General features: G+C 40.8%; 2 protein-coding genes across 3 annotated transcripts; both read left to right on the forward strand.

Moving 5' to 3' along the window:
• The first annotated feature begins 3,021 nt into the window (after positions 1-3,021).
• gjb9b (gap junction protein beta 9b) lies at positions 3,022-8,630 on the forward strand. 2 transcript variants are annotated; one of them, XM_072370863.1, is made up of 4 exons: positions 3,022-3,066; positions 7,413-7,896; positions 8,003-8,427; positions 8,512-8,630. In XM_072370863.1, the coding sequence occupies exons 2-4, from the start codon at positions 7,507-7,509 to the stop codon at positions 8,546-8,548; spliced, it is 852 nt and encodes a 283-aa protein (XP_072226964.1). In that variant the 5' UTR covers positions 3,022-3,066; positions 7,413-7,506; the 3' UTR covers positions 8,549-8,630. The 2 variants fall into 2 exon arrangements, with proteins under 2 accessions (XP_072226964.1, XP_072226965.1); XM_072370864.1 differs by lacking the exon at positions 8,512-8,630 and having other exon boundaries at positions 8,003-8,445.
• Positions 8,631-9,460: 830 nt separating this feature from the next.
• pef1 (penta-EF-hand domain containing 1) lies at positions 9,461-14,247 on the forward strand. Its single transcript, XM_072370374.1, has 5 exons — positions 9,461-9,563; positions 10,709-10,955; positions 12,082-12,237; positions 12,826-12,969; positions 13,042-14,247. Exons 1-5 carry the CDS (start codon positions 9,543-9,545, stop codon positions 13,269-13,271), a joined length of 798 nt encoding a protein of 265 aa, XP_072226475.1. The 5' UTR covers positions 9,461-9,542; the 3' UTR covers positions 13,272-14,247.
• The last annotated feature ends 719 nt before the right edge of the window (positions 14,248-14,966 follow it).

The raw sequence follows: 14,966 nt of genomic DNA on the forward strand, positions 1-14,966 counted from the left end.
TCATTGACCTTTCATAAAGATTCAAATCTAATCTATATCTTTGTACAGCTGTACAAGCTATGGTCAGCCCTGAGCTTCGCTGCCACCCATTTCATTCTTTCATCGTTTTGGTGGATATTGCATTGAATCTCAGTGAATCTCAAAGAAAAAATCAGTTGTCACTGTGCAAACAAATGGAAAAACTGTTATTAACCAAAAGAAAAAAGAAAAATCACTATGATGTATTGCATTCTATATAAGGCCACTCTCCTAACACAGAGAGTCATTGTAAGTGATTACTGTAGTGGGTAGAAATGACCTTATGTACAGGTTCTAATTGCAGTCGAACTGAATAAGCCTCTGACTGAAGATACTAAGTTGTTATTCATTATGTTGTGTAGAGGGTTGGATGAAAAAGGTGTGTGTATAGAATTCCCCCAAAAAACAAATACCTACTTCATCTTGTTGATGTTTAGAGGAATTGGTTTGTTCCCTCACCGTGCAACAAAGCAATTCAACAATTCCCTGTACTAAGCTTTCTGTCCACCACAGGCACATCCCACATCCGCAGAGTCATCTGAGGGTTTTTGCAGATGTCAGGACTCTGAGTTGTACTGAAAATCTGAAACATACAGACCGCATACCTTAGGAAGTATTCACTCAAACTAACTTGAAACTGCATTATACTTCATATTTATCCTATTTTCAAATAACTTCAAGCATAAGCTCATTTTTATTTTCCTAATTTTAAGAGGAACCACTGTTATCTTACAAAATCCAACACTGGGTTTATCTCGCTGAGAAAAGTTCATTTTTGAGTCATTCGGAGCACTATGAAAACATCTTTTTTCTTTCTTCTTCATATTTATCCTATTTTCAAATGTATGTAATCGCATTGTTTGAGGCGGATAATTCGTGAGCATGGCTCATCATTAGCCCAGAGAGAGAAAAGAAAGAGAAAGTAACATATCAGAAGATAACAAGAATTTAAAACTTTTGTCCAAAACAGAAGGGGACTTACCTGCTGTGGGACTTACCTTTATGGCAACATTTCCTGGAAACAATGGTTAACAACTCAACTGCAATGATGGAAAATGCCTGCAAGCATCCCACACATTGCAAAACGTGTTTACGAGGCCAGCGCAGCAAGGTTAGAGGAATGTTGAAACGATCAAGTTCATACTGAACTAAACAAACATACCAGGCATGAAAACAACCTCTGGGAGCTCCAGCATTACTGTGACCAGCAGTGAGTCAGTCCACACTCACAGACTCACCTGTCAAACACCTCCACATGTAATATTCATTCCAAGACTTTGTGGAGGAGGATACGGCTCCCACCTCATGTAGAGCAGAGACATTCTAATTAAATGAGCTCATTCTGATCAGCTGAGCACCTCCATGTCTTCCAAGAACCAAAAGCGATTGACGAGTTAAATGTGTCGCTGTGACAGAAAGCAGAGTAGATGTTTTATTTTTTTCAGAACATTTGGTCAGTACAATTATATATTTCGAACACATTATGGAGCTTTCAGTCGTAACAGGAGAGATGAGATTCCCCCTCTCAGTCTGCTTAAGATTTCTTGCCTTCCTCTACATTTTTCTGTCTGCCTAACAAGAAAAAAGTATGTTAAGATGATGGAGCATCAGCATTCTCTAGAGGCCAGTGGAGGGAATAACATTCTTTGTTGAAAGGCATTCATCTTTCTCCCTGTCTGATCTTCCTCCTGTCTGCATCGCATCAGTGCAAGATAGCATCATATTTATTGCAGAACTCAGCTCTCTGCAGACTGTTCTATTTTGAGCTGAGTACAGTCCCCATTTTTAAAAAGGACTGACTTGTGTCATGGGTAAAATAGAAACCAAATGAGACAACCTGACTTTTGGCTTTTAAGTTACAGGTGAGGTTGATTAACATTACTTTGACACACCCTAACTTAAGTACGGAATCACCCTGCGGTAGTTCTTCCCCTTTGTTTCCATTTTTTTTCAGTCTCTGTCTTGCTCACATAGTAACAATACTGTGTGGAAAAAACCCTGAGCACTTAGTTTTCATCTTCCACAAAAAACACCTGCATATCTATTATTTAAGGACATCTTTGTTGGTTCATGTACTGTAGTTCCACTTAGTATACACGTTGCATTCATGGCATACCTGGCAAATGGGTGTGTCAGCAAATCATACAGAAACTAAAGAAAAACTATGTCGACAAACAAACAATCAAAAAACCCTCTACAAAGAGAAATCTCTCCCTCCCGAGGAACACATGGGAGTCTGTAGCATGAGAATGCATCTGTTACACGTTTAAGTGCTGAGTATAAAGAAATGTGACTCACTTTGTGAGAGTTTAATATGAAGCCAGAAGGGACATGTTTTCACTCATATCAATAGTCTCTCTTTCTGTAATTTTCTTTCACTTTTATTTTCTAAATTCTGTCTCAGTATTTTTATCTTGAGTAGGGCAAAAAAGAGCAGCCTGCAGTGCACTTTTTATGTGTGTGTACATGCATGCACTCACAATTGTGTACTCAAGCAAGCCAGAAAATATGAGTGTATGAAGAACACATAAAGTGGGATCTAAAGGTTAAATGACAGAAGCCAGTGCTAACACAAGGAATACATTTTGCATCCTATTTGACTGATTTGCCTCAGTCGCGTGTCATATGGAACAAAATGCAGATTTGAGAGGGTGTCCAACTGCCCTTTCCTCATCATTTCCAGTAAATCTCTTTTGGTTTCACTCTCATTATCACATGGTTTCTCATTACAGTACACAAAATTCTGTCACACTGTTTCCCTGTCTTTCTCTGTCACATCCATTTTCACGAAACAATTACCCAGAGGGAGTTTATTCCACGCCATACCAGTAGAGATTTGAATTACCTGTGGGTTAGAGCATGCAACTCTTTGTATGGAATGCTCCTCCCTGTCCTTAACTCTTAAAGCAGGACCACACCTTAAAGCCAACCCCTTTTAAATATGCAGGTGAAACCAAGCCATTTAGCAACAGGCAGAAGAGAAGCTGACATCCAACGCTCACTTCCTTTTCAGGAGAAATCTCTTTATAGTGATTCCTTCTGTCTAGGGTAAGGTGCTTTATTTTTGTCTATATTTATGAGTTTATGGCTCAAGAAAATATATGTATCATAAATTGATTGCTGGATTTCAATTCAGTTTCTGTTCAATTTATTTTTTTCAAAAAAAGATCCAAGAGGACAAAAGATAGTGTGTGGAAAAAAGTATTCCAAAAGAACAAGAACATTTTTCATACTTCTCTTTTTCCATTGTATAACTAGACAGACTCATGTCAGGGGATTTATGTTCAGCTCTGGCACATATCAAAGAGTGAGATTTCTTAAGAGAGGCAATTGGAAGGATTTTGAACAAAACTGTATCGCCTGCGCTTTTCTCCTTCGTATGATTCGTGTTAGTCTAAAAATTGTCAGGTTGAAGGTAAAAAAATGTGTGTGAAAGACAGAAAATTATGGCCATTCAAGATAACCTCGGCCCTACCTTGTCTGCCAGGAGCTATGACTTAAATAGACAATGTACCGTTGGTGAATAGAGAAGTGTTTCACACTGGCTCAACCTGCAGAGCAAGTCCCAGATGATATATCATTGTGCAAGAAAAGGTGCTGAAGTATAACCAAATATTGTCTGACTCAGTAACTATGTTTGGGCCTCACCTGTTGCATGTCAGTGTTTATGTTTGTCGATTTATACAAGTCCATCACAGTTGCATTAAAGTTATATTTGCATCACAGTGAGTTAGCACACTGGTATCAAATGCACCACGCAATCCGAGAAAGAGTAATATATGTGCTCTGTCACAACAAAGAGAAGGACAAACCCCTGGAAAAGAGATGGATGAGGACGGCTGTTGTCAATGTTGCAATCTACAACAAGTAGGAAAAGAAATTGTGGTCCAGGTTTGCCATCTCCATCAGACAAGATATACTGTTGTCTCTGAGACTTTTCTCTCTTATCTGGGCTGAATGTGACCTCGAACTTACATGCAATTTTGCACAGAATTAGAACAGAAAATCCCATACTAACTGCATTTTCTCAAAAAGCAATGACACATACTGTGCACCTGCATTGGGATATTAGTGCTGTCTTAAAGATGATCCAGTCTGTGTGGCACTTTTAGAAAAGAAAAGCACTGTTCTATAGGTAGAACTGAATAACATCCGTCCCCAGGCGCACAGGCCGGGGCACGCTATAAGATTAATGCCCGTGGCTGTGTTATCAGTTTAGAAGGAGAGGTAAAGTGCAGGTAACATCAGCAGTGATTGAACGTGTCTGGCTTTCAAAAGCCCGTGTTTTGATTCTGAGTTGAGTCTTTTTTTTATACGACGTAATTTAATAGTCAGGAATGCTGGATGAGAGAGAAAATAGCAACTGATTTGACAGCTCAATATGTCTACAGTGATGTTGAAATGGTGACAGGGAGCATCTCAGAATTCAAATTATTGGGATTAGATGAGACAGAGTTGAAATGGAAGACTGGGCAGCGAGGCTGTTATCCAACTCCTTCTCTGTCAAGCTTTGAGCGTTCGTCAAAATGAGACGTAAATGTAAAAGAGCAGCACTTTTTCTGTTGTCGGAAAGCAGTGGCAGACAAAGCTTTACCCTTGTGAAGTGCAGTAGACTCTCCTTATGTCTACACTTAAATTAAACAAAACTAAATATGTATTTCAAAGCTTCAAAAATAACAAAAAAAATGTGCAGGTGATTTAGAAAAGCTGCACCTATAAAGTCTTTATCTTTAAAGATCACTAAATGCACATTATTAGTGTTTTTTTAAGTAAATTTCCTCATTATGTCAAAGCACAGCTCCCATGACACTGCGAGTGACAAATGAAATTCTTCCTCTGAAGAAGAGAGACTGCAACAGACATTTTGGATTACACTGACGACCGCAGCTGCCTGTTTAGCCACACTGCTGTTCAAACAGCCGACTAATGGAGAGGCTAGTATTGGTTTGTCTTTCAAGCAAAAGGAGGCTCAGGTGATGACTCACCCACTGGTATATAATGAGTCAGTATTGAAAAGGCTGCTCTGTGTTAATGCGAAAACACCTATAACAGAAAATGAATTTGTGAAAATGATGCCTGTTTGTTTTGATTCCACACCTGATGCTCTTCTGTTTGGGATTGTCTATCCAGCTTGTTAGAGCTAAGGAATAACCCCATAGAGAGGCTGCAATGGCTTCAGTGTTACTATTGCGGTGTAACTGATACAAAGGCAGAGAAAAGAAAAAAAGAATGCAATCCATTGTGCTGTAAATGTAAGGTTTAATATTGCATGTGAAATGTATTTCTCTTATCTCTTATTCACTTTTGCATCAACCACTATTTGGATAACTGGATTACAAAATCGTTTCTGAAACTGCAAATAAGTAATCAACTTCTAACCACAAACGTGTAAATCTTTAAAGCAACACTCAACCTGTTTCACACTTCAGCTAACCTGTCATGAAGTATGCACTTCCCTCTGTGAAGACAATGGTGCGGCGTGTTAAATTGTTTTTGTGAAGAGCTTTGTTGAGTCTTTGAAAATTACAACTTATTTCAGCTTGAACGAGGTTAATACCTGGCTATTTAGAGTTTGAAAGATTTAAGTTTTCCAGGCAAGTACATGCAGGGCCTCTACAGCGCGGTGCCAAAGTCTGACAGCGTGAGCCTCCCCACATTTCAATGAATATTGCCAAGAAAATGGGAAATAGGTGCAGCAATCTATCGACACATGCGTAAACATGAACACCAGAGCTAGAACATGGACAGAACTACAGGTTCAAAAACAGACTTTAAATCATTTATTTCCCACCATTTATTCCCTCGGGAGAATCTTCATGATGCCTCACAATACTCATCCATACCTCTGCATTTCTGCTATTCATTCTGTTATCTTGACTGATTCAGTTCTGCTGTATTGCGCCAATGCTTGGAAAGTGGAGAGTGTATGGTTGAACACAGCAGCAATATTTTCTTCAGATATTCTATTACCCAAACAGAAATCTCGTCCCTGTGTATTCAGAGAGGACACTAAATAAAACCACCCTTTGCACAAGAAATTCGTTTCAATGGAATGGAGTTTACAATACCATCATTAATTGAAACATGCATGGAAATACAAAACAGAAGGCAAAATAGAGTCTTTACAGCTCTAACAAGCTTGAAAGTGAGTAACTATCATTATTCCTTTATCCTCTATGTTAATTCTTTGCCACAGCCTGAAAACTCTTGGACAAGCTTTCTTGTTATTTCTTTAAGTCGTCCTTGGGAGTAGCTCTCCAGGCTTCTTGAAGAATTTCAGACCGATTTTTTTTTTTCAGCCTTTTCTCTCTTTTTCCCCTTTCTTAAACATGGCTTCTTGACAGTGACTCTTCCATGCTGACCAGTTTTGTTGAGGCTTCTGCAAACGGTAGATGGATCATTTGAAGGGTTAAATGCATCTCTCGGCTTATGAGTCAGCTCGATGCTGGATTTTTTTTCTTTTGTCTTTGGAACATCGCTCTCAGACCCAGTAAATTTGCTGCAGAGTTTGCTTTTCAAGTCTAACAACTCCTCTTTGTCCTCCACTTGTCTCTTCAAAACTCTTTTAAGAAACACAGCACAAAATGCCAAGATGTGTCAACTTTTCAGCTAATACTAAATAATGATAATTATGATAATAATAAAATAATAATATAAGTAGTATTTCTTATGTGTTTCAAAATGTGTTACCTTTGTCATTTCCGCGGAACCAACTAAAGAAATGGGAACAAACTGTGTGTCTTTGCTGCAAACAGCTTGTGACTAAAGGTCATTTAGAGTTAGTTCTTTGTTGGGCTGTCAGATCCAGCAGTTGTTTGCCCCCTAAGTTTGGTACCTTTTTTATACCTCACAGGTTATTTTCTTGTCTTGAATTCTCCAATTTGGATATCCACAGCTTTCTTTCCATTGAATTCTATTTCAGTCTCTCATCATAAGACAAATACTTCATGCAAATTGGTCTAGAACCTCTCTGGTCACGTTTTCTTTCCTATGGGCAGAATCAGCGGGTGCTGGCTGAAAAGTTTCCAGACGAAATTTGAACGACCGATCAGAGCAGTAAAGCATCTGGCATAGTGCCAAGCAACATGCCTGATAGAGCAGTCTTATCTTATGAAACCTGTCCTGCTTTTAAAACAGATGCGAAGTTGCTGCCTGGAAATCTATTCTTCTGTTTCTCAGGCAATCCACTTGTACTCGTGTTTTATAAATCTTTCTCTGTCTAGTCAACCATCTTGTTGTGGAATCCTCAGTTTAGAAAAAGTAGGTAAAAAAAAAGTAAATTAAATTTATAGAATGACATGTGCAGCGCTCTTTATTTATCCTATTAAGGTAGTTTTAACATCCGTATGCTTTATGAACTACTATCTGTAATCTACTTTCTTTTCATTGCTCAGGTTTGGATCATCAAGACGTTTCTCCCAGCTAGTCTCTTGACCAGCCTCATTATCTCCTTCAGCTTCTTCCGTCCCGTCCTCCAAGGCAGCAGTCATGAACTGGTCTGGTCTGGAGGCGCTCCTCAGCGGAGTCAACAAATATTCCACCGTCTTCGGTCGGGTCTGGCTCTCGATGGTCTTCGTCTTCAGGGTGATGGTGTTCGTGGTCGCAGCTCAGCGGGTGTGGGGAGATGAGAGCAAAGACTTTGTCTGCAACACTGCCCAGCCAGGCTGCAACAACGTGTGCTATGACCACATCTTCCCCATTTCTCACATCCGCCTGTGGGCCCTGCAGCTCATCTTCGTCACCTGCCCGTCACTTATGGTTGTTGGACACGTCAAGTACCGAGAGCAGAAGGACATGAAGTACACCACCTCCCACAAGGGTGCCCATCTGTATGCCAACCCTGGCAAGAAGCGTGGGGGACTGTGGTGGACATACCTGGTAAGAGCAAAGAATTTGAATGTACTTTTTGTGTGATCGAAAATCCAAAAAATACTTACTGCCTGTATTTACCCCTTTTTTAACCCATATTCATCCTCTCTCATAGGCGAGTCTGATCTTCAAGGCAAGTTTTGATGCTGCCTTCCTCTACATCCTGTACCACATTTATGAAGGTTATGACATGCCCCGCTTGTCCAAGTGTTCCCTGGAGCCTTGCCCCAACACGGTGGACTGCTACATATCCCGGCCCACAGAAAAAAAAATCTTCACACTGTTCATGGTGGTTACCTCTGCAGCCTGCATCTTCATGTGCATCTGTGAGATGATTTACCTCATCTGCAAACGTATCCAGAAATTAATTAAGAGGAAGATAGAGGCAGACCGAAGAATGTTTGTAGAGAGTCATGAGATGGCACCGCTGTCAGCACCACGTACAGAATTCCGGTCCAAAAACTCTGTCAGAATGGATCCAACGGTCTCTATCCAGAACCTCACTAACATCAAAGCTGAGAAGGCAACATCTAGTAAAAAGTAACGCTCGGTGTGGGAGAGACTTTGCTGAAAAACGAAGCCAAGCACATGAAGCGCCTGCACGAGTCTCCGTGGAGTACGGAGAGACTCCACAGACATCCTTCACATCAGGGATTTGTAGATATTATTATATTAAATGACATTCTGAGGTATCACTCTGTGAACCCAAATGTATTTGTCAAAATAGAGGTTTGAAGTGGAAATTAGAGTATTTTTTTGGGAACGATGTAATATGAATGATGTGCTATGTGAGAATAAGTGTATGTCTATGTCTGTGTCTGTGTCTATTTCTGTTTTTGTAATTGTATCATTTGCTACTAGAAAATGTAAGTGTTTGTTGCCATTTATAAGTATAAATTGCTAAAAGACCATCCCAGGTGATGTAATATATATATATATATATATATATATTCATTAGCAGATTTATATGTATATATATATATATGTATATATATATATATGTATACATATATATATATATATATATACATATATACATATATATATATATATACATATAAATCTGCTAATGAATAAGATATAATAAGATATAATTGAAAAATTTTAACTTTAACACAAGTGCATTTCCAGCATCAATCAGAAACAGAGATTTAAATCTATTTCTAATCAGAATTTCTTCATGAAGATATATTTGGACTTATCTAAGCCAGTTGTAGATACATAAATGTTTCCTGTACCCTCAAAGATTTTTTAAAGAAATTAAGTAACATTGTAGATGATATATTTTTTTTCTCAACATTTTATATTTATTGTTGCAACCTATAAAGTCATTTTCCCACACTGTTACAGTGTGTCCTCTCTTCCTTTCACAATAAATTATTATTATGGCTGTCATCCCGGACAGCCAAACCGGAATACCTACATTTGAGTTCCACAACGAGTGACTCACGAACAAACCACCAAATTTTATTTGACTAAAAGGATGGGCATGTTGTTCTGTAGTCATCGTTTTTTCCACTGTACTGTCCAATCAGAAGCAGAGCTCGAAGCTTCGATTGACAGACAAATCAACCAATAGCGACCCAGAACCAGCCGGCGCTGTATCCGCATTTACGGATGCCTTGTTGGAGGAAGTGAAGTCTGTAAAACATAACATGAGTTTCCATTACGGCCAGGTACTGAAAACTTCAGCTTGTGTCTTGTCTGTGTGAGTTATATTGGCATGTCTGAATTGTTTAAGTAGTGTATACTTTGCTTTATTAGCTTGATGCAACGTAACTACTGGTTTACACGAGAAACGTCAACCATTCATTTGTTTGCAGTGGTTAGCAGGGTGTTGTTCCAACGTCAGCTGGTGCTAGTGTTGCAGTTTTTTAATATGAAAAAGCATTCCCGGAGTACCGTGGAACTAATAAACTCTTCCTAGTTTAAACTGCCAGGCGAAAATAAAGCTCATTAACTTCTTTGTTATTTTATCGATAAATAGTGAGCCAGTCCGATCATTAGTCGGTTATTTAAATGAGTGCGCTTTATCTTAACCCGAGTTATCTAGTGTTGAGTCATTTTCCTGCTAAAAATGATAGGGATACGTTTATTTTATAATGTATAAGTCCTTCTGAAGGTTTCTTAAGACACTTAAGCTATAATAAAAATAATAATTTAAAAAAAGTACTGTTCATAATTACCGCAATAAGTGTTAAGTTAAGGTAAACGGTAAACAAAACAGTCTTATCTCTAAAAAGCTTCATGTGTAATTAGCGTAAACATACCTTCGGGCTATTTGGAGCTGTAAGTTATGTGAGAAGCTACACGGTACACACAGAGTTTCAGACCAACACAAGTTTTCATCAGTTTGCTGACAATTCTCCACAATGACAAAGCAAAAAAAAAAAGCAGTTGTTTAAGGGCTCGTCGTGCTTTAGAGCAGTTTTAATGTCGCAGACAGTGTCTGGTGCCCTTCCTCAGATCTGTGCTCTGAAACAATCCGTTCTCACTGGTGTGTTTAGTCTCTCAACCTTCTGGCTTTGTTGTCACTCCTGACACACATCTGTCTGACCTTATAAGAAGAAGAAAAAGTGTGTGCCTTCTGAACAGTGTCTCTGGTTAAGTCGTGAAAATCAGCTCGAGTCAGAGCTCATCTGCAAGTGTCATAAGGATCTGAACACCATAGGTCTTAGTCTCTTATTCTTCACAGTTAGTTACAGCTACTTAGAATCTAGTACTCCTAATGGTGAAAGGTTTCGTGATGGCCCTTGCATGGCTTTTATTTGTCCCATTTTTTTAGTTTTTTAGTGACTGTTGTCCTTATCTCTCCCTCCAGGGCTATCCAGGAGGAGGCAACCCACCACCAGGTGCTCCGTATGGCGGAGGTAGGGGTCCCTATGGGGCTCACCCCTCAGCTCCTTATGGAGGGGCAGCAGGTCCAACAGGTGGTCCCTATGGCGGTTATGGAGTCCCAAGTCATGGAGGGCAATATGGGTCCGGACATGGTGGTGCCCCCCATGGGCATTATGGGGGTTACGGGGGTCAACCTTACGGAGGACCTAACGGATACAATGCCCCCCCAGGTAATGACGAGCTGGAGCTCTGTAAGCAGTTGGATGCCTGTAAGATTTTAACAGGCATAGTTTATACACAGCGATACTGCAGGTCGTCTCTCAGGCCGCTTCTTCATTGCCGCTCCCGTTCTCTTCCTCTCTCGCCTTCTGGTGGGATGATGGATAGAAAATTACTCGCGTTCGCAGACAGTCATGTAGCGACAGGACTCAGTTTGTGCCCCTCAGCAGGACTGCACGGCTGGAGTGATGACTCCGGTAATACTGAGCGAGGGCTAAACAGAGTAAGAGACAGATGGGCTGAGAGTGTGTGTGTGTGTGTGTGTGTGCGCGCCCATGTTTGCACTGTTTCTAGTAGCAGCTAAACGTAAGTCAGAACCAGATGGTGTGTGTTGCCATCGTTCCCCACAGGGATAGAATCCATCAGGGTCCAGCCTGGAGTGTCACCTGTCCTTCTATCCCCATTAATTTTTCCGACGATAAGCTGTCTCTCTACTCCCTTCTTCTCACACCATATTCTCTCAGACCTCTTCTCTGCTTGCCTCCCTCCTGCGGAGGTGGCTCCTCCAAAGACCCCCGATCGTCTCTTTACCTTCACTGTTTCGGTGCTTATGAAACACTGAGCCTGTGCGGCAGATGAGGAAGAGGTAGTTTTTAGCTGAATCCCAGCTGGTTTTATAATTGCCAAAAGATTGATTATTGGAGTTTCTTTTGAACGAAGGCAGCACGGTTCCAGCCGTCACACAATCTGAGAAAGGTTCTCAATTAATGATTGCTTTTTTTTTTTCTTTTTTTTTTTTTATGGCATTAGCACTGGAGCACAGCAGCCATTTCATTTCCAGGAATATTCTTACTTTTTGTCTTTCTTTCATTATTTATGTTCCTCCACGCAACTTCTCAGAGCCAGGGAACTTTATTTGAATAATAACCAAATAATAAGTGGTAGAAAAGAAGAAAAAATGAATATATATTTGGATTGAAAATGAGAAATAGAGTAAATCAGACTGGTTGGTCATGAAAAAAGGGACTGAAGAATAGATGGAAGTAAGACCATGTTGAGAGAACAACTGACTTCAAAGCCGGTCTGAACGGCTCTTCTTTCCCCTTCACCTTCCTCTCACGTTTTGTCTCTGCTTAGGTAACGTCCCTCCTGGTGTTAACCCAGAAGCGTACCAGTGGTTCCAGACTGTCGACACGGACCGCAGCGGCTTCATCAACCCAAAGGAGCTGAAACAGGCGCTCGTCAACTCAAACTGGTCCGCTTTTAATGACGAGACCTGCTTCATGATGATAAGTAAGTCACGCGGGCGCTGAACAGAGCGATCGGCTGATGAATTGGTTTTTAATGCCTTGACAGGGTTTCTGGAGGCAGAATGACTTGAAGTTAAAGTATGGGGGAAATGCTATCAGCGACTTGAATAGCTGCAGCAAATGAGAGAGGGAAGTTACCCAGAAAAAGATCAATAAATGGATGAAAGAATGGCAGATAAAAAGAAAGTAGGCTCGGTGTAAGTAGTTCCCTCAGGGTTTCCAAACATATAAACAAAGATCTCCTCTGCTTCTAATAGGAGACATGCAGTGAGGACTTGGCCTGGAAGAAAAAAAAACACAGTCCTGTTTGTCTGGGTGCCTGTTAGTTGTGTGACTATCTTTACAGTCCAGCTGCATTTGCCCGGCAGTGAATAATGTATTCTATTACAATGATGGGAAATGTGTGACTTGTTACAAGGAGAAGGTTCATGATGATGGACGAGGGACTCAGTGGGAACACGCTGAAACATTTGTGCTTTGTTGTGAAAGAAAGTAGAACAGTAACTGTGGGGTGGGGGGGTGCTTTGATAGGTGTTTATCTGAGCGTGCTTTGATTTATGTTTCCTTTTAGACATGTTTGACAAGACACGGTCAGGTCGAATAGACTTGTTTGGCTTCTCGGCTCTGTGGGACTTCATGCAGCAGTGGAGAGCGTTGTTTCAGCAATATGACAGGGACCGCTCAGGAGCCATCAGTGGCACAGAGCTACACCAAGGTATCACCGTTTGCTTGTCTGTTGGTTTATTGTGATATTTCAGTCCCTGATCCATCTTTCTCCGCTCCTCAGCATTAGCTCAGATGGGCTTCAACCTCAGCCCCCAGTTCACCGAGACGCTGGTGCAGCGCTTCAGCACAGGAGGCGGGCGCCCCGGCATACAGCTGGACCGCTTCATCCAGGTGTGCACGCAGCTGCAAAGCATGACACAGACGTTCAGGGAGAGGGACACCGCCATGGCGGGCAACATCCGCCTCAGCTATGAGGACTTCCTGTCTGGTGCCATCACAAGGCTCATGTGAGCCGCCAACAGCTCCGCTGCACTGTGGATGCTCAGTATCATTCCATCTTCAGGTCATAATTTGTTCAACCTATGCCACAGGTGCCCCCACATGCTGCAGTGCAAATGCTATTACAGCAGCCAGTACACATAATTCCAAGGTTAGTTGCTGTTAGTGCTGACAGCACAACACTTTTCACTTGACTGAGGTCCAATGGCTATTTTAAAGATGGCTGAAGCTTTTGCTTTTACCACACACCGAGTGACTGTGGCTGTCTATCGGTCTCCATATGCTCTCATTCCAAACAGTCACAGTTTGACCAAAGATGCCTTGTTTACTGGTACCAGTACTTGATGTAATGAGTAGTTAAACTGAGACCCGATAGAGCAATTGATTGATTATTTGACTTTAGACTCCACTTGAAACACGTCCGTCACAGCTGAGCCAGAGTAAACTTGCATATGGGCGAAAACGGTGATAGAATAAGAAGAAAATCACCAGAGCTCCTCATCCGTGACAGTACCGAGCTGCAAAATCACATATGATTCTTTAATCACATGCAGAATTAGCATACTCTTTTTGCCAATACTACTATAAAACCTTTAAAAAGAATACACACGAGAGGAAATTAGAGCTTCCAGAAGATATTTCCACGCTACGGCTGGACAGGGATCAGCTTCGTAGTTCAATTTACAGCACAGTAAGATTTAGTGGGACACATTTTTTTATGTGTGTGTGTCAGAATTGTAAAGTCATTTTTGCCTCAGTGCACCCTTTTAAACCTAACGTGACAATAACTGAAATGAGAGAGATAAACTGTGCCTAAGTTTTCCACTTTCATTCATTTACACGGGAGCTTCAGTATTTGTTTGGCCAGTACACAAAGGGCCTGTGGTTAGGGGATAATACACTACACTGAGGTATTTGTATTTTGATTTCTTCGAAAATGCCAAATGGTTTGTAACGCAAAAGAGCAAATAAATAGTTTGTATTCATATTCTTGACTGACTTCATTCTCGGGTTTGGGCTGTAAGAATCATTGGAATATTATCACATGAAGGCATCAGTTTTGCAGTAATAGATTTATTACCATTTTCTTGGCTGGAAAATGTGGTCAGTCCCACAGGTTTACGTCACAGTTTCAGTTAGGAAAATGTCTTAAATTGTAGAAAATTCCAACACTATTTCGATCTCAACATGCCCAAAACCATCCATTTGTTTCTCCCTTTTCTAGTGTAGGCTGACTGCATGGAAGAGCAAAAAAATGCTTTTTTTTCCTCCCCACATCTGCTGATGCTTTGCCTTACCATCTGTTCCTCTGCTTGATCACAGTCTGTGTCAAGAGTCCTCCTGTTTCACCCCAAATCACAAGCAATCCATCAAATTCTCTTGTGCATCGCTTTTGGTCATATTCCACATCCGTCTCCTCCTCACCCCTGTCCCTACATCTTAATCTCAGGTGAAACTTGGCTGTCAAAGGCCCTTAAGCACGCTTCAGTGTCACATGTATAACTTATCCTACCGTACTCTGTTTGTTAACACGTGTTTAGTGTCTTAACCTTCCTCAAAACATGCAGTTTGGGGAGTTAGGAGTCATGGTCCAAAGTGCTTAATGGTATAAGCCCACAGAAAAGGGCGCTGCAGACTTTTTCCAGCTGATGTGATTCAGCAGTGATTTAACCTAAGTACTGACTGTCTTTCTTTTTTTCTTTTTGT

The sequence above is a fragment of the Leuresthes tenuis genome, unplaced genomic scaffold (assembly GCF_036924035.1).
Source record: "Leuresthes tenuis unplaced genomic scaffold, fLeuTen1.0.hap1 SCAF_18, whole genome shotgun sequence".
Classification (NCBI taxonomy): Eukaryota; Metazoa; Chordata; class Actinopteri; order Atheriniformes; family Atherinopsidae; genus Leuresthes; species Leuresthes tenuis.